This window comes from Asterias amurensis, chromosome 8 (genome assembly GCF_032118995.1).
Source record: "Asterias amurensis chromosome 8, ASM3211899v1".
Lineage (NCBI taxonomy): Eukaryota > Metazoa > Echinodermata > Asteroidea > Forcipulatida > Asteriidae > Asterias > Asterias amurensis.
The window spans coordinates 464898-485611 of NC_092655.1; the positions used below are offsets into that span (position 1 = coordinate 464898).

The window sequence follows — 20714 nt, forward strand, 5'->3', positions numbered from 1 at the left end:
GCTGAAAGCCATGTGAAATGATGCGAGGTCAAAGGTGACTATGTACGTGGATTCAACAGCAGATCTCTGGCGTAATTCACAAGCCTCAAAATGTGACCTCGGATGTTCAGGCTACAAGAAACTACAAGATGCAAAACACTAACCACAAAAAGCGCAACTTTCATTTTGTCCATGTAGCCAAAATTTATTCAATTCCTCATTCTGCCTTGAAACAAATTGATACAGTGCTAATATTAACATGATCACCCGGGGACAACTTCATAAATCCTGTAAGCAGAAATTTTGCTTTCAGAGCTGTCCTATAAGCAGAATATCTTGACCACTCTTTACAATAATAAAACAAGAGGCATACTACATGCTAGCAAGTCATGTAAGCAGGGCCCAATTTCATAGAGCTGCTTATGCACAAAGGTAGCTAAGCACAATAACATTTTATTTACAAGAATAACATTATCAGCCAAACTTCCATGTCACATGTACAGTTTGTGACTGGTATCCTGCTCATTTCTGCTTAGCAGAAAATTGTTGGGCAACATTTTCTGCTTAAGCAATTCTATGAAATTGGGCCAAGACGAATGATGTAAAAATGAAAACCTTTAATAATGCACTACTAAATCTCCTTGATGGTTTAAGAAATACAAAATATTGGTTTGTACATACATTTTCCTGCTACAGTAAACACAAAAATTCACTTACCGGTAAAGAACTTTATGAAATTGGACCCAGTATTTGTCCCCTCCGATCACACTGTCTTTAATGAATCTCCAGTGAAACTTCAAGCGCTCTTATTGTTCCCATGGCAACATGATCTGATTCATCTTATAAAGTAAACAAACTTTAAAATAAGTTATGCATCACTTTGTTAGCCATATTTTCAATCACTATCAATTTAAGAACAATCTTTGCACTGCTTTTGAGATTGCAAGCACAGAATACAAATCATGACTGTTTATACTTTCTGTTGTTTGTCTGTTTGTTTGTTTGATTGTATAGTTGTTTAAATGATCTTAGATGTGGGAATTCAGCAAAGCTTCAACAAGGGGATATAGGCCAAGCTGGCAACAGCCAATCTCTCTCATACAAACATTAAAGTATGATTATCAATTGCACAAATCAACAAATTGTGATACAGTAACTAGACAACACCAATTCTATTCATCGTAAAATCAGTGGTTAGCCTGGGGGGTTCAAACCCACAACCTTGTCAATCCAAGTCTTGCAGTCTCACCAATTGACCTTGTGAATTTATGTCCACTTGTTGGATTAAAACCATGCATTCAACTGACTTAAGGCTTTGGCATAAATCCGAAGGAAAGTATTTAAGGAAGGAATCAAGAATAGTTCAAGATCACTCCGAATTCACTCAAAAATTAAGACCCCCAAGACCCGAGGCTGAAGCGTGTGCCGACAGTACAGTGGCTGCTTGGCTGGTTTCCAATAGCAACCTGGCCTGTTCCAGCCAATCAGCGACCACCTTACGCGGCATCCCTTTTAGCTGGTTGACGTACCGTACCGCCTGCTCCAAATCCCCCTGCTCCATGTGATAAGTGGCGTAGTCCAGTATCTTAAACGTGTCCAGACTGTCTGGCTCGACCTCCTGGTCGGGGTGGGGTGGGGGTACAAGCTTCTCGCTGAGTACCAGCAGAGACTGGAAGAACGAGACGACATAGGTGAAGAGGCCGCTGCCAGACTCCTCCACCATGGAGACGCGTCGGCAGACCCTCTTGACGTGGTCCCAGCGTTGACGAAGCGTTTCTTGGCTGTGAATACCCTTCGTCAGAGCAGTTTCAGGTATGGATTTGACGATGTCACCTACGAAGGAATTGCCTTCTGACGCATCTAAGACAGCTACAACTTCATTGGCTAAAGGTGTAGGTGTGCCATTACCTGTAAGATCAAATCAATAATACATAGGTAATGGAAGTTATTAAGTGGCTCAGAAAATATCAAATATGGTAGCTTGCTTTCTTTCAAATGAAGAAATCAAACACATTGGTAATTCTAATTAGACTCACCTGATTCTATGGTTCGTTTTAATGTTTCGCTGGCAAGCCACAATTCTTGGGCCTTCTTTACTTGTTTTTCCATACTAGCACGACCTGAGACAACAATAAAAACACATTGTCTGGTTAGAAATGATCCCATATCAATAATGAAACCCTCAAATCGGCACAACATTCCAGGAGCAAGCTTTAAACCAGGAACACGGAGGCGAACCCCTCCTCTTTTACAATAACATGGGCCCCACAGCTTTACATCCCATCCCAAGGACAGGCAATCATGGTTAAGTGTCTTGCTTAGGGACACAAGTGTCACAACTGGAACCCAAACCCACACTCACCTCTGTTAGTTCACATAAACTTCAAACCGCTGTCTTAAAGAGTGTCTAACTTTGTTCCAGCGCCTTGAACACCTTTCAGGTGGATACTTTCGCTATATAAGACTTGACTCTATAATAATTCTCACCTTCCACTGCGGCCTGTACACCCTTTAGAGTAGCCAAGGAACCTGCTAGTTTCTGGTGGTAATTGTCTTGCTCCTGGATGCGGATTTCTCTCTCATGTTTCTGCAGCTCTACTTCAAACTCCTTGACTTGCTGGCGTAGGACGTCACTAAGGTGGTCGCTGTGAGCAGCAGCTTGACGACGAAGCTGGGTACGCATCTCTTTCTCGCTTTCTTGTTTTGCCTGATCTATCTGTAAAGCAAATGGTAGTAAAAACATAGGCGTAGTAATAACAATAATAATTAACGCATAAAGTGCATATCACCGTAATCCATATGTTGAGCTATCAGTATTTTCCTACAAGGTATACGTGGAGCTACGTATTGAAGTATGAGACATATCCATTTCATAACACCATGTAATAGTTTACAAGGTGCAAAAAATAGTTAATGGCCTGACGTTTCGACCCTAGCAGAGTCTTTCTCGAAGGCTAAATGACAACACAACAACCGTGAACAGGTAACTAAGAGTAACATAAGCAGTGAGGTTTACAAGGTGCTGTGGTGCAATATTCAGCCAATCAACGGGGCGAACCCCTTCTCTTAAGGATAAGCGTACTGGGTTCTTTAACGTGCATACTGAGAAAGATTGCAAAAATGTTATTGGCCTAATGACCAGGGCACTGTAAAGTGCATTGATACGGTTATTGTAAAATGCACAATATAAGAACTTTTTATTCGCATTATTATTACCTTCTTCTGTATCTCCATTGTGAATACTCCGTTCTGTCGTTCCAGTTCTCTGTTGATAGCCTCAACGGTCTCTTGTTGTAGCTCAATCTTCTGCTTCTCTAGGGCCTTCTCGATGTGCTGTTGCTCCATGGTGAGCAGTTCAGCAAGCTGATGCTGCAGCTGCTCAATCCGACGATGTCCGTAGGCAATCAGAGAGTTTAGCTCGTCCTCTGTCAGTTTGTTGTCTTTAAGATGAAATCAAAACGAATATTAAAAGAACTGACAAAGAATGTAATCAAATTCCCTCATGAAAAGTACATAAATTCAAATTGATTGATTTAAACATTGCTATCATACATGAAAATTCCCTGGGATACCGGAGGTTCAAACCCACATAAGACTTGCACAGTCTCTTGAGGGGAAACATAAACAAGTAAAGATTATCACCTTTCTCTCCCAGCTTGACCTCTGGCATGAGGCTCTCTAGCTCCTTAGTAAATTGTTCCTTGCTCTCTTGGATTAACTCATGAAACTCCTTCAGGATATTGGATTCCGACTGAGCTTTCACCACCTTAAGGGGTCAAAAGACAAATTTAGTCACTTTAGCGTTAAAACTTTACTGTGATTATTTTTAAAGAAGACAAAAATCAAGAGTACAAGAAGAAACAAAACCTTCTTAGAGAGATAAAGGTCAAAGGTCACACTCACCTCCGCTGTGGCACTATCTAGGTCATAGGTCATATCATTTAGATGTTTTGTGGCATCAGTGACAATCTGACTAGAGGGGAGCTTGGATTTAATTTCTTTGCTCTCATTGATCACCACCTGAAGTTTCTCCAACTCCATTCTGGAAAACAAATATCAAATCTCTGTGATTCCTAGAAACTGTACAAAATTAATGGCATGTGGTAAAGTAGGCACTTGATGCTTCCAAAATCTAATAATTATACACTGGCATTTAGAGGGTTAGATATAACATCATCACATTGGTATCAGTACACCAAACAGTAAGGCTTGACAATTTCCCCAAGATTCAAGACCTACTTAATATCTTTCAAGTTAAGATTCCTTTACTACTACAGTAATACTGAACTTACCTTGCTGCCTGTGAATAGTCGTCAGCCACCTTCAGAGCTTGTATCTTGGCTTCTGCCGCCTCTACCACTCTCCCCCACTGATCACGCTTATCTTTTGTGTCACTCTGCAAAGGAGAAAGACATATTTTAATGAACTCTTAGCCAAACATCAACAAATAGGAACAAGAATAGGCTACCAAAACTAGTTAAGCAATATGTAACAAACAGTTGAAGACAATGACTGTATGAACTGTATAATTATCATGAAATGTGTGTTTATAAATGGCATGTCAGCTTTTAATAAACTCTTAGCCAAACATCAACAAATAGGAACAAGCAGCATTGAAGCTCAGTATTGAATTGGCTACCAAAACTAGTTTGGCATTATTTAACTAACAGTTGAAAACGATGAATGTATGAACTGAATATTTATCATGAAATGTGTGTTTATAAATGGCACGTCAGCTTTTAATAAACTCTTAGCCAAACATCAACAAATAGGAACAAGCGGAATTGAAGCTCAGTATTGAATTGGCTACCAAAACTAGTTTGGTAATATTTAACAAACAGTTGAAGTCAATGAATGTATGAACTGAATATTTATCATGAAATGTGTGTTTATAAATGGCACGCCAGCTTTTAATAAACTCTTAGCCAAACATCAACAAATAGGAACAAGCGGAATTGAAGCTCAGTATTGAATTGGCTACCAAAACTAGTTTGGCATTATTTAACTAACAGTTGAAGTCAATGAATGTATGAACTGAATATTTATCATGAAATGTGTGTTTATAAATGGCACGTCAGCTTTTAATAAACTCTTAGCCAAACATCAAGGAATAGGAATAAGCAGCCTAGGAGCTCAGTATTCAATTGGCCACCAAAGTATACCAAAACTAGTTTAACAGACAGTTAATAATAATAATAATAATAATAATAATAATAATAACAATAAGACTTGTAATGCGCACGTATCCACCCTGCTGAGTGTTCAAGGCGCAGTTGTAGTTCAGTGTTTCATTGCCTGAACATGCTCTCTCTTTACCAGCCGCAAGAACTCGCTGCTTGGACAAAAGCTTCATCCACACTGCCATCCCCCTATGGAACAGTCTTCCTGTCTCTGTTGTTGGCAACATTACTGAGGAAGGGATTCAGTCATTTAAATGCCGTGTGCATGGACACCTCCTTCTTGCATAATTCAGTGTTTCCTTGATACCATATATCTTTGTTTTTCTGTTATTCTTTTCTGGTAATTCTGAGCTGCAGTGAACCATTTGATTAGCCCATCAGAGTTCTTCTTTTAAGATCCTTCAGTCTGATTCAAATTTCATTCTGTTCATTGACCATGTCAATGTCTGTTGGGCTATTGTTCACATTTGCTCCTTATATAAAAATGTTTAAAAAGTCAATGAACGTTTAAAACCTGAAATTATCATGAACATGTTTCTTAATTGCACAACATAAAACATATTCACGTAAACACAAAACTTGTGCAAGAATTTAGGCTACAAAAGACAACAAACTTGAAAATACAATTTTACAGATATGGATTGCAGAGATAAGACTCTCTGACAACTTGGCAAACAAGTGGCAAGGACCTGACTGATCCTACCTGCGATTCATCCATGGCTTCCTTCAGTCGTTCACGATGCTCTGTGGTACGCAGGGCAGCCGTCTTCTGAGCCTTAATGGCGTCATGAGTCAGCTGGGAGCTGATATTGGCTGTCGCATCAATGATGGCCTCATAGGCTGGAAATAAGAACATCAAGATGTCATCAATGCCTTACAGGGTTTGGCCTTTAGTTTCATACAATCTTTGGTTTCTGGAAAGTATTTTTATTCCTGTCAACGAGCTCTCAAGTAAGGGATTTGACTCACTCGCATTTGGCAACTGATAATTTTGAACCATGAAACGGAAATTGCTGAATGAGGGCTTCATCCAACACAGAATAAATACATCCTGATGATGATGATTTTGATGATAAAGAAACCTTATATTGTCAGCTGATATTATTATTATTATTATTATTATTATTTGAGTTTTACCAGCTAAGTCTGCAGCATCATCTATTTCCTGTTCAATGATTTTATTCTGAAGCTCCTTGGCTCGCTGCTCTTCTTCACGTTCTCTCCTTAGTCTCTCAAGACGCGACTCCTCTTTCTGTCTTAATTCTTCCTCCTTCTGTCTTAAATCTTCTGCTTTCTGTCTTGCTTCCTCCTCTTTCTTTCTTGCTTCTTCCTCCTGCATGGAAGACACCAATTAAGGGGCTTGGTCAAAAGACTAGTTAAAGGGAATGTATGCTTTTGAAATTTTCATACAGAATCCACAGGCTACTCTTGTTGGATTGGAACCCATGACCTTCAGCAATCAGGAGTAGATATCTTGGTGGTTAGATTACCAAGCTTACGCTCTGACCAAAAGGCCAGCTCAAACCATTCTCTTCCAGCGGGAGGCAACAGGCCTGGAATTTCATCTTTGAGAGGGCAAGGCCGTTTTCAATTTGCAAAGGGCACTTCCGTTGTAAAATCTGAAAGTTTATGAGACACCTTTGAAGGGGCACCAAGGCCAAGACCAGGGGCAACAGAGACCATGGTCTCTTTGTAATATCAGGCCTGAAGTGAGTTCAACCACTAACCTTTTGGGTGTCAACCTGTTGAGATAAAATCATGTCCGAGCTAGCTGGTGTATCTGTTACTGCTGTTGCTGCCGCTGATTCGGAAACTAAGTCTGGCTCGTCATCTTTTGGTTTTGGGAACAGAAGTGACGGTCTGTATAATAATGATGATTGAAAAGTCAGAAAATTAGTAGGTGAGACAACAAATAGTTATGATAAGTATAAAAAAATAAGTGCTTACCATACCTAAAGGTAGGGTCATGGATTGCTTTTTTGTCAATGTAATGCTGATTTATAGGCAAAATATACAATAAAAGTCACCTACACGTATGAAAGAAAATTTCAGCTGAATACAATGTCTACATAAGATTGTTGAGAAAACAGTAAAAAACTGTCTGCCTAATTTCATCAAGAACATCGAATCCATTCTATGATCATTGAGAGTGATGGTGGGTACCAACCACATCTTTGGTCGCACCATTCACAAACAGACACCATGGAAATGTTACAGGTTCTCCAAAAGTTACCTTTATAGGTGAGTTTTGGAGTTTCAAAATTTGTTGACATTTTGTTATTGATTTCTATCAATGGGGTCATTGCAGAGGCCATCATTTCGCAGGATCATTTTTTCACAAGAAGGCTTTCAGATCAAACTTACACAATTTTTACACAAAGGGGGTCATTGCCAAATTATGACCCTACCTTTACAAAAACAAAAATGATAGGAAGTAAAGAGACCGGTGACACTAAAAAGGAAGTCATCAATATTCTGTCTTGCTAAGATATCCGATTCAATCCAAAAGTTTATAATCTTAAATCAGATCATTACATCAACCATACTTCCTTAATGACATAAGTCAATCCTATTTCCTTGAAACTCTTACAGAGTACCGGGCTTGTCACGGAATGTCAAACAGTATTTGAAAACTGTCACAATTAGACCAGTGAGGTCTGACATCAGACATGACGCCCTATCTTAAAATATCAAATACCAATCAATCAGTCAACCAATCAGTCAATTATCAAGCAATCAATAAAACAAGCGTTCATTCAATATTTATTTTTTTTACCTGGACAATATAAAAGATATTGATATTTATCCGATCCGAAGGGCAATCATTTGGAGATCCTCATCCTTAACCTTTATGAATAAAATCACACTTAAAAAGGCACTTAATTGCGACAAGCTAAAAACAAGAGATCACAGAATATCATGACTGTAATTGGATGCTTTGAGATGGTTAGAGTGATAATACTATGAAAAAACTCACAGATTTGAGAAACCGCCTCCCCTCAACCCCGGCAACACCTCCATGACTTTCTTGTCCTCATCATCGTCATCGTTGAATAGATACGGGGAGAAGCCGATGAGGATCGGCCAGTTGCTCTCCACCTGCTTCCGGAACTCAGGGTTGGCCCTAGCGTAGGCAACAGCTCCCACCATCGTCCCACCAGTTACAAGAACAGTGCCTGCCAGAAACTTCAGGAACCGCCTGCCTGACCTTTTGAGAAAAAAAGTCAGTCAGGTAGTCAGGAAAGTTGAGAGATATTATCAAATAAACTAATAATAATTATAATGTGTAAATAATGTGCAATTTTTTCAAGCCAAGTACATGTAAGCCTCCCTTGACAAAGTATATAACAGTTATGTTTCCTGAAACTATGTGTAGCATTACCAGCCTAGTGGGCGCACAGGTACATGCAAATTTCAGCCGAAAAGCAACCAAACAAAGCCTTTTTCTTCCTTCTTTTTTACTTATTTCACACAAAATTTAAGATCAAATTTTAATCCTGTTTTATGAAAGATGGACAATTATCAAAAAGCCTTCCGGCCACTTCAATGTGAGGACTAACTTTGGGCTATTAACAAATTAATCAACTGTCACCAAAGGGCACATTTCCACCTACTCCTGGGGCTAAAACAGACATACCCGTAACCCCCTTCAGTCTGTAAGACAGCACAGACCATCCAGTAGGAGCCCTTGATCAAGGGCATTTAAGTGTCATGACCGGGTATCAAACCCAAACTCTGCTGCTGACAACATCAGAGCTTGGGTCCGGTGAACTAGACTACTAAGCCACAAAATGATTAGGGATTACATTTCAATGAAGTGTTGTGCCAGCGTTTAAGAGCACAGAATTCAAAGTCTTTGTGTTTCTGTCCATCAGAGTGTGGGTTCGAGTCCCAGTCGTGACACTTGTGTCCTTTAAAAGCAAGACACTTTGACCATTGCTTCGTCCTTCGGATGGGATGTAAAACCATTGGTCTCCTGTAATGTGTAACACACGTAAAAGAACCCAGTGCACTTTATATCCAAAATAGAAGGGGGTTCTCCCTGGTGTTCCTGGTTTGATTGGCTGCATATTGTGCCAAAGCACCTTGTAAACCATTATGCAGTGCATTAAAGGAATAGGTCTCATACTTCAAATTGTAGCTCCACATCCCTTGCAAGAAAAATATTGTGCGCTTTCATAAGCCCCTTAGGGGTGTGTTAAAGCGCTCGATAAGAACACAGTATAAATGAATTCCTAGTACACCTGGTAAACATGTAAAGAGTGTATTTGTTTGTTGTTTTTTGACTCCATTTGTCCCTGGCTATCTAGGTGCGAAACCTTGAGTGCTCGCTAAACACAGAACCTTCAAAGCTCTGTAGTAAAACACCACCTGTTAACCTAACCACACACAGAACCTTATAGGCGGTTGCCACATAAGCAACATGAAAACATGTTAACTTGACCTCCAAGTTTGTATCCTTGGAATCTTTGATCAAAGTACAATGTACTGTTTGTTTTTCCTCAGCCCTGCTTCGAAGAAAACAGAGCGAGCCAAATCATACTAACTCATGAGCTATTGCCAAATCAAATTCCATCCAACAAAAGTCCTTGCCAACTCAAATCATTCCCAAACAAGCCCATGGATGCTTGGTGTAGTTATGAACATTTTATACGGGTGACTGTTCAATGTTTTGAAACAAGCCTATGTTCCGATAACCCCTTGTGATTTACACATTCGATTAAGGTTAGGGTTTGAGTTTGGGTTATGGTTACAATTAGGAAAAAGCACAAGGGGTGGGGGAACATTGGGGTGTCGGAACATAGGTATCTTATCGTCATAATTATTAGATTCAGATCTCAGACTTTGTTTTTTATTTACTTTATAATGCATAGAATTTAAGAGCATCCAATTCAAGCTCTGGTGGTTAAGTTGTCAGGGTGCAGGTTCGAATCCCAGTCATAACACTTGTCCTACAGCAAGAGACTTTACTGTAATTGGTTCTGTTCATCAATGCACTATACATGTGTACCTGGGTACCTGTGAGGAGAGGTAGGTAATTGTACTGTTTGAAAAAGCCTTCAGAGCACCATGGCAACCCTGGGCTGTATACTCTCCAGGGAGCTGAGAAACATTACAGGAATGTTATGGCCCAATGACCAGGGGTGGATTTCACAAAGCGTTAAGACTACTGTAGTCTTATCTCGATTTAGGATGAATTACTCGTCCTAACTTAAGACTATCTACTTATTTTTGGTATCTCTTATAGGACTAGTCCTAGATAGTTTGTGAAGTCGACCCCATGTAAAGTGCATTAATATGTTATTTTAAAATGCGCCACATGTAAGAACTACATGTACATGAAGTTAATATTACAATGGTGGAAATATTTGATGTAAATATATATTTTACTTGACATCATTCATTAGAGAGAATCCCCAAACCAATTAGGATAATTTCTCTTATTTGTGACTTACTTTTTGGGTGGAGGAAGAGGTGGAGGAGCAGGAGGGGCTTCTGCTTTTGTGCAAAGTTGACATCTTGATGGGAGCTTTAATCTCTTCCCAGCTAGGCTGCAGGCGCACTACAGACATAAATAAAGAATAGCAGAGTTATTCTAAAATGCTGTTTTAAATTACATATGAATGCTTGTTAGCACTAAAACTGAAAACTAAACTTACATGTGTAAGTGGTAGGGATGGGGAAACAATTCACTTTACAAGTGCCCTGGTCATTGGGCCAATAACATGTAGTCTTTGCGCTCCAAAGGCTTTTTAAAACACTGTATCAACCACTACCCTTGCAGGTACCCATTTATACCCCTGGGTGAAAAGAAGCAAATTACAGTAAAGTGTCTTGCCCAACGATACAAGTGTCATGACCGGGATTCGAACCAACATTCCCATTATGACTTAACCACTTAAGTTTGATGCTGTAAATCCCTTGTCCATGACATCCAACATGGTGGGTTCTAAAGACCCATGTATTGCAATCATTTGAACATGTACACCAAACCTTGTATATAACAGGAGGACTACGTTGTACAAATGCTGTTTGAGAACCAAGTCCTTTATTCATCACATCCATGGGTTTTTCTCAATAAGTCCCCTTTTCATGGTTGTTGACTAATAGTAATAACAACGAACAGTACATTCTTTATTGACTGTGGGACTGTAGCGGGTAAGTCCCATTCAGAAGTCAACAAAATCTTTTGTGCCACCGAAATGTGATTGTATAGGTAGTAGTGCTAGTGTACGAAAGTGACAAAAGTCCTTTTAATTTAAAACTTGCTGGTTTCCTCTTGGCATGCTTGGTCTAAAGATAAAGCCCACAGCACACAAATTATGAGCCCTGGGGCTGATTTATACTTGGTGCGACGTGTAAAAAAAAAAATCCAAAACTGAAAGGTTTTTTTTCAAGTCATCTATCCAATTTTTTAACAATAACACTTACACTTCATGGTGTGTTTAAATTTTTTAATTTTTGGTTTTACGTTGCGAGAGACAGTTCGCCATTAACAGTGCTTATGCAACGTCATATGTTTTCACACCTTTCATTGGTTGGTATTTTATTGAATATTCAGAAGCTAGTATGGCGTGCAAAATAAATCAAAAATATTATTCAATTACTACTTAACAAATTTAATTACATTTTTGTCCTAAGGCATTATGGCTACTATATAAGAATCCAGAGATATCATAATGCATGAAAGTAAAACACCCCACTCCCCTTGAAGCACACACACTTCATAAAAATCTGTTTTCCCCCATTTCAGACCAGTAATGTTTGGTTTCAGGAGATAGAAACCATTGTATGATAATTTCTCTTTAATGTAGACTTAATATTTATTACGCTTATCGGAATTTATTGCAGTATGCAGTTAATAAAATTTAAAAAATTGTTGTCATTTTCACTTAAATAGTTAAAATATTTTAATTTTTTCCCCATATTGGCACACCATTTTGTTTTGAACTTTCGAGGTTGGATGATGTTTCTTTGACTCATTTGAATGTTGACATAATAATGCACTAGTGATTTGTACCAAAAATCAATCATTTTATAAATGTTTGAGCATAACCAACGACAGGAAACTTTATTCTCAGCATGATTAAGCCTGATGAAAATACAGACCGTGAGTAAACTGCATAGATTCTGTCACCGGTGCAGCTTGCACAATCTCGCGGTAAACGGGAATCAAAGTTTGGGTTCGAAAACATATGAGGGTCGATAACGTATTACGCTACGATATCCCTTTTTGTAAAAATGAGTAAAAAAGTGGTGGCGCCATACGGAAAGTTATCCAAACTTTTCCTAATATTAAGTTAGGACTATAAATTCTTTAGAGTTAGGAAAAAATAAAATTTACAGCGAGGCTAATTTTCCGGGTCAACTTCTTGCATTGCATGCAAAAATGCTACTGCAATTGCAAATGCAAGGCAATGCAAACACGTCCGGAAACTAGGCAATAGTTAAAAGCGTCCCGATTTTTACCTTTAGTTTTATGTATCTTCAAAAATTTCCCCACACAAGATTAACCAGACCCAATTCTAATTAAATATACATTTAAAAAACGTTAAATACCTTAATTCTGCATGATGTTTGCGTTGTTGAACGCCACATTTTGCTGGACGTTGAAAGAGAGAGAAACCTCCAAGTTCTAGATGTGACCTTTGACCCGAGTGCATGTGCGGCGCCTGCGCTGTATGTCAATTAGTTTCCATGCTCTAAAGTGGGGCGGGGTCACGAAAAGTTCTTTCTATGGTACAATCAACTTTAAAAAAGCCTTTTTGAGAAATTTTTCGGAAAGTTTGAAAAAATAATATAGTTAGGCTGCCATACCAAAACGTTCGGTCTGCTTTTGAGTCTAATATCAGTTTTATTGGAGGAAGTTTTAAGCGAAATAGTCACGGATATTTGTAGTTTATGACCACTGTTATGGTTGCCTCCAAATTGCCTTTAAAAGTTGCCTCGTGACAGGGCACTGAGAGTAGCTTAGATTATGATTGTTTTTATGATTATGATTATATCAGTGGGAAACTTGTTTAAACAAAAGCCTTAACAATTGCACTGACTTCCTCAATATATGTCTCGAGACAGCTTCCTCTCTGTGTCATGCTGTGCATCCGTGTTGTGTTTCGGATGATCACATCCCGCCCTTATGTGTGAATAAAATATCCGGAATGCGAGATACATTAATAATGAAGTATTTTATTCATTTTTTATATCCACAAAAAAAAAATCATTAAAAATGTGGATGTCTTCCAATGGTACATGCAAGAAATTGAAATTATTTTAAAGCAGAGGTTTAGCAGAAAGCAACAATAATACGACCGAGCACGGGGCCTTTAATCAACATTTTGCAGCAACACATTTCGTTTTTATATTTTTTTCTTCAGATTTATAATTGTTTCCAGAGCGTTTACCAAAGAAAATATACAAATCAAAGAAATTTACAGGTAAATAAAAACAATAATAGGTATGAGAAGTCTTGTTTATATAACTAGTCGAGTTTCCTGAACAGCTATTTAAATCTGGTTGTGGGTGAGATCGTTTTCAGACCCAGTTTTCAAACATTGTCTTCTATTTCAGTTTGTTTTGATCTTGGACTTTCGTTTTGCTGTGAGATCAACAAATCGTATCAAATCGTATCATTCCCGATGTAAGGGAATATTGGAAATGCAACACAAAACAGCTATAACCTTTTGAGGAAAGAAGTATCAACTTGGCACAGCGCCCCAGTTGGAATACTGGACAACGTATACTGTACACAAATGGTAGCCAAACATAGACCAGCAAAGCGAACTTATACTTTCCAATATAAACGTCTAAGTTTCCGTACATCCAGGGGTCGATTTCACAAAGAGTTAGGACTAGTCCTAACTTAGGACTAGTCCTAGGAGATATACAAATTGCATGGGTAGTCCTAAGTTAGGACGAGTAACTGGTCCTAACTCCAGATAAGACTAGTCCTAGCTCTTTGTGAAATCCACCCCTGGTATCCTTTTGCATTATATTGATGACAAAATGAAAAAAATATTAAGTCTTCAGTGGGCCTCGGGCCTCGTGACAATATAACAATAAACGTGACTGTTCTCATGATTGCAAAATAATAATAATCAATCTTTGATAATAATAGTAAATTATACATTAAAAAATATGTGGCCATTTCACATTTTAAAACATTTTCTTTTTATATAACTAACACAATTTAACTTTCTATAATGAAAAGTATGCTTTCTGATTAAACTTTCAAATTCTCTTGAATATTAAAGAGATGACAATTCAAATGAAGATCATAATGGAAGATGAATAAAGATTCATATTATAGCTGCTAACTTACAAGCAAAGAAGAAAAAACACTGCTTGTTTTTTGTTGAACATTGCGAAAGTTGAAATTGGGTCTAAGGCCCTACTTCCCATATTGAATTGAATCCAACACAATATATCTCGTGCTCTGGACGATTTGTAAACACAACATGGTGTTTCGGTTTAGGTATTTCGGTTTGATACAGTCACAGTTTCTATTGGATTTAGATAAACAAACAAAACACTTGTTTCTCTATCATTATGGTTTGTGTTAATATATGTCACTGCCACTAATATTAGTGAAGAGACCCTTATTAACACTGTGTTTTTAGGGGGACGTTTCCCCGCACTCACCAATCACCATCATGTGACTGGATAGTCAACATTCCAATGTGAGATAATGGAGTTACTATTACCAGTTTTGTTTTTGATTAATACTGAATTGGCATAAGAAAAACTGTCTCCAAAATACCAGCAAATACATATTTAGACTTTATACTAAACCTAAACAAGCAGTGCCATCAGGCCAAGTCCGAATGGGTGACTTACGGCTACGACTGTTGCTAAGGACTGTCCATATACTTCAACGCATAATGACGAGAGGTTCAAGTCGTATACCTGTAGCCGTATACTCACCAACTCGGATACGGCCAACAAGTCATCAAAATTAAACTAATGGTCACACGTTCGAGAAAACACAATACAATGGAGGAGTTTTCTATAGATTATTTACCCCGCTTTTTCTACTGAACACTCACAAGCTTATGGACTATAAATAAAGAATTTGTGGACTTGTTTCCTCGATGGTTGTCAAAGGGAAATACTTCTCAGAATATTAGTTTTTGCAACGGGGACAAAGATTCAATAACAGACAGTCACATTTGAAGAAGAAAAAAACATTGTATTTGACATATCTAACTCCCTTTAAAGCTGCAGTGTCTAACGACTTGGCGTCCATGGTCATTAAAATATCCATTAAGCCCCTTTCACACGACATCAATTTTCACGAGGCTCCCTTGCTTTTTTTTAAAAAGCAAGTTGCGGAATTTTACACAACGCTTCGTGTAAAGTTGTTTAAGTTTCAGAACCATGCTCAAATTTAAACAAGGTACTCTTGCTAATGCCGTCATGTGAAAAGGGCTTAAGTGTGAGTTGTCACGCTTTTAGGCGTTCTGGTTCATCTTTTTCCGGAGATAGCGAAGTGTTTTAGACGGTTCTGGTATTTCGCTCCATCGACACCGCAGCATCGGCCGGAGAACCTTCTTGAATTGAGGGTGCTTAGCGGCATAGATGATTGGATTCACGCAGCTGTTGCAAATCAGAATGGTTGCGCCGTACAGGGCGAATGCATCGTTGGCATTCGGGATGAACAAGTAGATGAAGTAAGGGGAGATCAACAGCATGAAAGCACAGCAAGTAAGAAAGAGATTCTTAGTGATCTGGAGTTGATGGCGACTGACTTTGCGTTTCTCGACCATGGTCCCGTCTGATCCGGACACGGACATTGAAGCAACACTGGTGCCACTTGCTTCAATGGGATCCGCTGACAATGTGGCGCTGTTACTCTTTTTCTGTTCTATCTGCCTCTTGAAGTGACGTCTGATGTGGATATAGATGATGATGTAGCTGATGAGAACAGTGACCATGGGGATGGGGTAGAACCCGATGGTCTGTGCGAGGTTGTACTTGGCCGCCTCTTCATGCAGGTCATCGTCAGTGCATGTGTTGAACTTGAGATCGTGCCCCAGGCTGCCGATACCAAGTGCGAGCGGGAGCAAGATGACGGTGAATGGGATGGCCCATGAGATGAAGACGATGCCGACCATCGAACAGGGAGTGAAGATCCGTCTGTAGATGGCAGGGCGGGTGATTCTAACCAGGCGGTTCACTGAGATGAGAGCCAGAATATAGAGGCTGGCACCCAGGCCGGTGTGCCACATAAATGCCGCTATTTGGCACGGGACGACGGTCCGGAGGGGCCAGGTCCCGTTGCCGATCAACGCAATGACAGTCCAAGGAAGAGACAGGCTCGTCCATAGGTCAGCCACGCTGAGATTGACCACCAAGACATTGGTCATCGTACGGACGCTCTCGCTCAGGACCGCCGAAAGGATGACCATGAAGTTACCTGCGATTCCCAGCACTGCGACCAGGATCCACCAACAAGCAATGAACACCAGCACTCCGTACGAGTGAAGTTCCACAGCTGCCGGTGCTACACTGCTTGCAGGAGGGGATGTAAAGTTACCCTCTGTAACATTTACTGTTAAAGACATTGTTATGTTGGGTAGATCAGCCATGTTCCCCAACCAGTACCTCAATCCGTGTCAGTGCCCTCGGCTGGGTAGCTACAGAATAAAAGCTGTGCGAGAAAGTGATTTTACAAATCTGCACACTGTACTGTGTATGATACCAACATCAGACGCACAGGCATGTATGGAGCTGTATGCCCAGAACCAATCCAACCAAAATATTCAACAGGAAGTGGTACAATGAATGTTATCCTAAATTCATTGTCATCGTCAAGCTTGCGATGACGTGCACTAGTTTAGTTTATGATAGTACAATACATTCATGATACAATACTGAGGGCAAGGATTATATAAGTTGGTTGCGATAGCAGTTGGTTTACAATGTAGCTTTCGGATATCATTAGCTACATTTTGATATCGCCAAGTCTTGATACCATAGCCCTATTTGACATAAATCACACCTGGTGGTGTGTTCACACGAAGGAAGATAACTTGTGTTCTATGTTACTCTAGTGCTTTTGCTTAAGTCAGTTTTCTCAACTATTAGCAGATTGATATTAAAGTAAGTTTGTTTGTAACGCCAATTTGTGTGATTTCATTGAAAAAGCTTATCCTGCCATAGTGCCGCTTTAATAATTATTGGACCGTGTCTGTTGTCCAGGGCTTGTGTACGTGATGCTATTTTAAGCATTAAAGGCGCATAGCCTTCGCCATGAAATTGCATTTGTCTTTTAGAAAGAGTTCAGGAAGTTTTCAATGAAACATCAAAAAAGAAAACAGGATATCATAAAAATGGCTGGGTTAGAAATCGGTGACCCACAAGTGAACCGCCAGCCGGTGTGGCCTCGGGCCGCGGTCACCCTTTTGTTCGACGGTATTGTTTTGGTTTGGGATGCAACATTATTTTGATTGTGCGTTATTTTGATAATATAAAGTTCTTGGTTTTTGTCACTCATAATAGAATAGTCCCGTTAACTTTTTAATCTCCATTGTTCGGTCAGCTGTTAGTATCATTTCCTTTCTTCATCCGTGACCGTGTTGGGAATTTCTGGGTCTTACGTATAATTACAAGAAACAAACCGGAGGCTCGGGATGTGGAGAGAGAACAATAGTGCAACAACCATGGACAATGCGTCGGGCAGTCGCGGTATATTAATAGTAATACTTTGGCGGCTTACAGCGCAATTACCATTCGTTAATAGGCGCTTTAACATTCAATATTTTCCTGTGGTGTAAAATAATCTGACTATACGTTTGAATTATGAGACCTAAAACCCGGCCAGTCGCTGGGCCCCCCGCACCAAGGCCCCCTACTGTATCACCCTTGTTCTGTTCTCATTGCGCGGTCTGCGCTCCCATCAACATTGACCGGGGGCCCGCGGAGAGAATGCTCATTGTCACTGGGGAAGTGGACAGGGAATGTTTGTTGTCCGTTGCGAATGGGTGGCCCAAGATGTTGGCCAGGATTGTAGGTAGGCCCTTACTCCTTTTACGGAGCACCGTGTAAGTGGTTCAATATATGCAGCCAGAAACCAGGAACAGCAGGGGTGAACCCTTGGCCTTTTTGATGAGAGTGCCGCCCTGTGCTCATGTGCGCAGTACACAACAGACGGGACCAACGGCTTTACGTCCCATCCGACGGACGACGCATCACGCACAACCAAAGGAAACGAGTCCCTGCCTAAGTTTGTTTTCCTAGTAAAGAGATGCACGTAGAACATCGACATCATAGCCCAATCCTTTGACTGAAACAGACATGATTTGCTCTCCTTTTTGCCTACGATAGCGAACTGATTAGGTAACTTTGTTATTCAACGGACAGAATGCGGATACTGTGTTTAATCGACCAAGTTTAAATTAAACTCCCAACCCCGGCTTTTGACAGATGCCGATGTGGCATCCCCCCCCCCCGCGATTCTGTGTCCCCCCCCCCCCACCCCCAATATTAATTTACGCCACAGCGCCCTCAAGTGTCAGAGTGGAAATCGTGTTTATAACATTTGTTTTCTTTTCCATGCACTGTCTGTGTGTCGTCTGTCACTGCACTACTGTCGTCGTCACATCTGGTGTGGTAAGTACAAAGTAGTTAATATCAAACTTGTGACACCTTTAGAGTCATTCAGTGTGATGTCAGCTGCAACTGGATGAGCTGTATGGTTTACCAGTCATGACAGAAATTCATAACATGCATCCGCTAAAATGCAGTCTTAATTCTGAAGACCAAGGTTTGATGGGATTTTAATATTGTAGGCTTATGCCTTTTAACGGGTACCGGACACTTCGGCATTTTGCAAACTCGGCACCAGCAAACTCGGCACTTCGCAAACTCGGCACCTCACAAACTCGGCACCTCACAAACTCGGCACCCACTCGGCACCAAGAATGTCGGCACCAAACAAACTCGGCACCGGCCTGTTTTGGTCCAACAAACTCGGCACCAAACAAATCGGCACCGGCCTATTTTGTCCACCAACCCAAACTTGGCACCAACAGCAAATACCACCCGAAGAGTAGTTATTAACACCATAAAAACTGGTTTGAATTTAGTTGAAATAATAAGTAGTTTATGCTAGCTTATATGACCATAACCGGTTCCAAACTTTTGAAAAATTGGCATCGGAGATTTTTTTTTGTCCCGGAAACTTTACGTCCGCACGTTCAGTTTTTTTTTCTTCTTTTTTCTTTCACAATCATGTTGGTGAAAGTGCATCGCTATGTGTTGATGTAATGGGCTTTGAAAATTTAGCGTTTGGTTGAGAATGACTTTTTGATTTTGAAGAGAGTGTGATTTGGGAGCGTGTTTTGCCTACATGGCGGCCGTCGGCCGTGGGGGACTTTTGCCCCACCATACGGCGGCGGCAGCGACAGTTCAGCGTGCTCACCCGGTGCATGGAGAAACCCGGTGTTTAGTGGAATCGTGAAAATAAAAAAAAAAACAGTGCATGACAGTCTGTAACAGAAATTATTTAAACACGTACTCTTTATTTTGAATTAGTGTTTAATTTGATCAAAGTTTCATGTAAATTGTCCCAAAAAATACTTGGACATCGAAATTACGTATTTTCGACTCAAAAACGTATTCAAAAGTTTACACAAAATAAATTTTAATTATTTTGATACAGATCTTTGAAAGGGCAACCTCACTATGACAGTGAAAATACATATTAATTATTAGGTATGTATCGTCTGTACGACGTCGAACTCGTCGATACACACGACGAGGATCGGGATTTATTTCAATTTCCAACTGGGTGCCGAGTTTGTAACCGTGGCAGATTGAGCGTTTTCAACCAGGTGCCAAGTTTGTAGTTGTGCATGTGCCGAGTTTGTGGGTGCCGAGTTTGCAAGGTGCCGAGGTTGTGGGTGCCGAGTTTGAGAGGTGCCGAGTTTGCTGGTGCCGAGTTTGCAAGGTGCCGAAGTGTCCGGTATTCTTCTATTACGCTACGATATCCCTTTTTGTAAAAGTGAGTGAAAAAGTGGTGGCGCCATACGGAAAGTTATCCAAACTTTTCCTAATATTAAGTTAGGACTATAAATTCTTTAGAGTTTAAAATTTACAGCGGGGCTAATTTTCCGGGTCAAGTTCTTGCATTGCATGCAAAAATGCAACTGCAATTGCAAATGCAAGGCAATGCAAACACGTCCGGAAACTAGGCAACAGTTAAAAGCGTCCTGATTTTTACCTTTAGTTTTATGCATCTTATAAAATTTCCTCACACAAGATTAACTGGACCCAATTCTAAATAAATATACATTTAAAAAACGTTAAATACCTTAATTCTGCATGATGTTTGCGTTGTTGAACGCCACATTTTGCCGGACGTTGAATGAAAGAGAGAAACGTCCAAGTTCCAGATGTGACCTATGACCCGAGAGCATGTGCGGCGTCTGCGCTGTATGTCAAATTAGTTTCCGTGCTCTAAAAGTGGGGCGGAGTCACGAAAAGTTCTAATATCAGTTTAATATCAGTTTTATTGGAGGAAGTTTTAGGCGAAATAGTCACGGATCATAGTAGTTT

General features: G+C 40.0%; 2 protein-coding genes across 3 annotated transcripts; both read right to left on the reverse strand.

The window, feature by feature from the left end:
- Positions 1–132: 132 nt before the first annotated feature.
- LOC139940512 (MICOS complex subunit Mic60-like) lies at positions 133–20554 on the reverse strand. Of its 2 annotated transcripts, none has more exons than XM_071936806.1 (13): positions 20470–20554; positions 10616–10722; positions 8137–8367; positions 6887–7019; positions 6297–6492; positions 5863–5999; positions 4272–4375; positions 3883–4021; positions 3622–3745; positions 3196–3419; positions 2467–2695; positions 2016–2099; positions 133–1887 (listed from the first exon to the last, which is right to left on the reverse strand). In XM_071936806.1, the coding sequence occupies exons 1-13, from the start codon at positions 20506–20508 to the stop codon at positions 1364–1366; spliced, it is 2271 nt and encodes a 756-aa protein (XP_071792907.1). In that variant the 5' UTR covers positions 20509–20554; the 3' UTR covers positions 133–1363. The 2 variants fall into 2 exon arrangements, with proteins under 2 accessions (XP_071792907.1, XP_071792906.1); XM_071936805.1 differs by lacking the exon at positions 20470–20554 and adding an exon at positions 12720–12798.
- Positions 13399–16844, reverse strand: LOC139940648 (G-protein coupled receptor moody-like). The gene has a single exon (XM_071937000.1). The coding sequence runs from the start codon at positions 16742–16744 to the stop codon at positions 15608–15610; it is 1137 nt and encodes a 378-aa protein (XP_071793101.1). The 5' UTR covers positions 16745–16844; the 3' UTR covers positions 13399–15607.
- Positions 20555–20714: the final 160 nt, after the last annotated feature.

Excerpts from the sequence above, each read along its gene's own strand:
- LOC139940648 (XM_071937000.1), bottom strand. The coding sequence starts at position 16,744 with ATGGCTGATCTACCCAACATAACAATGTCTTTAACAGTAAATGTTACA.
- LOC139940512 (XM_071936806.1), bottom strand. The coding sequence starts at position 20,508 with ATGTGGCGTTCAACAACGCAAACATCATGCAGAATTAAG. Across the intron at positions 7,020-8,136 it reads GGAGGCGGTTTCTCAAATCT|ACCGTCACTTCTGTTCCCAA; the intron begins GTGAGTTTTTTC and ends ATTATTATACAG. Across the intron at positions 2,100-2,466 it reads TGTACAGGCCGCAGTGGAAG|GTCGTGCTAGTATGGAAAAA; the intron begins GTGAGAATTATT and ends TTGTTGTCTCAG.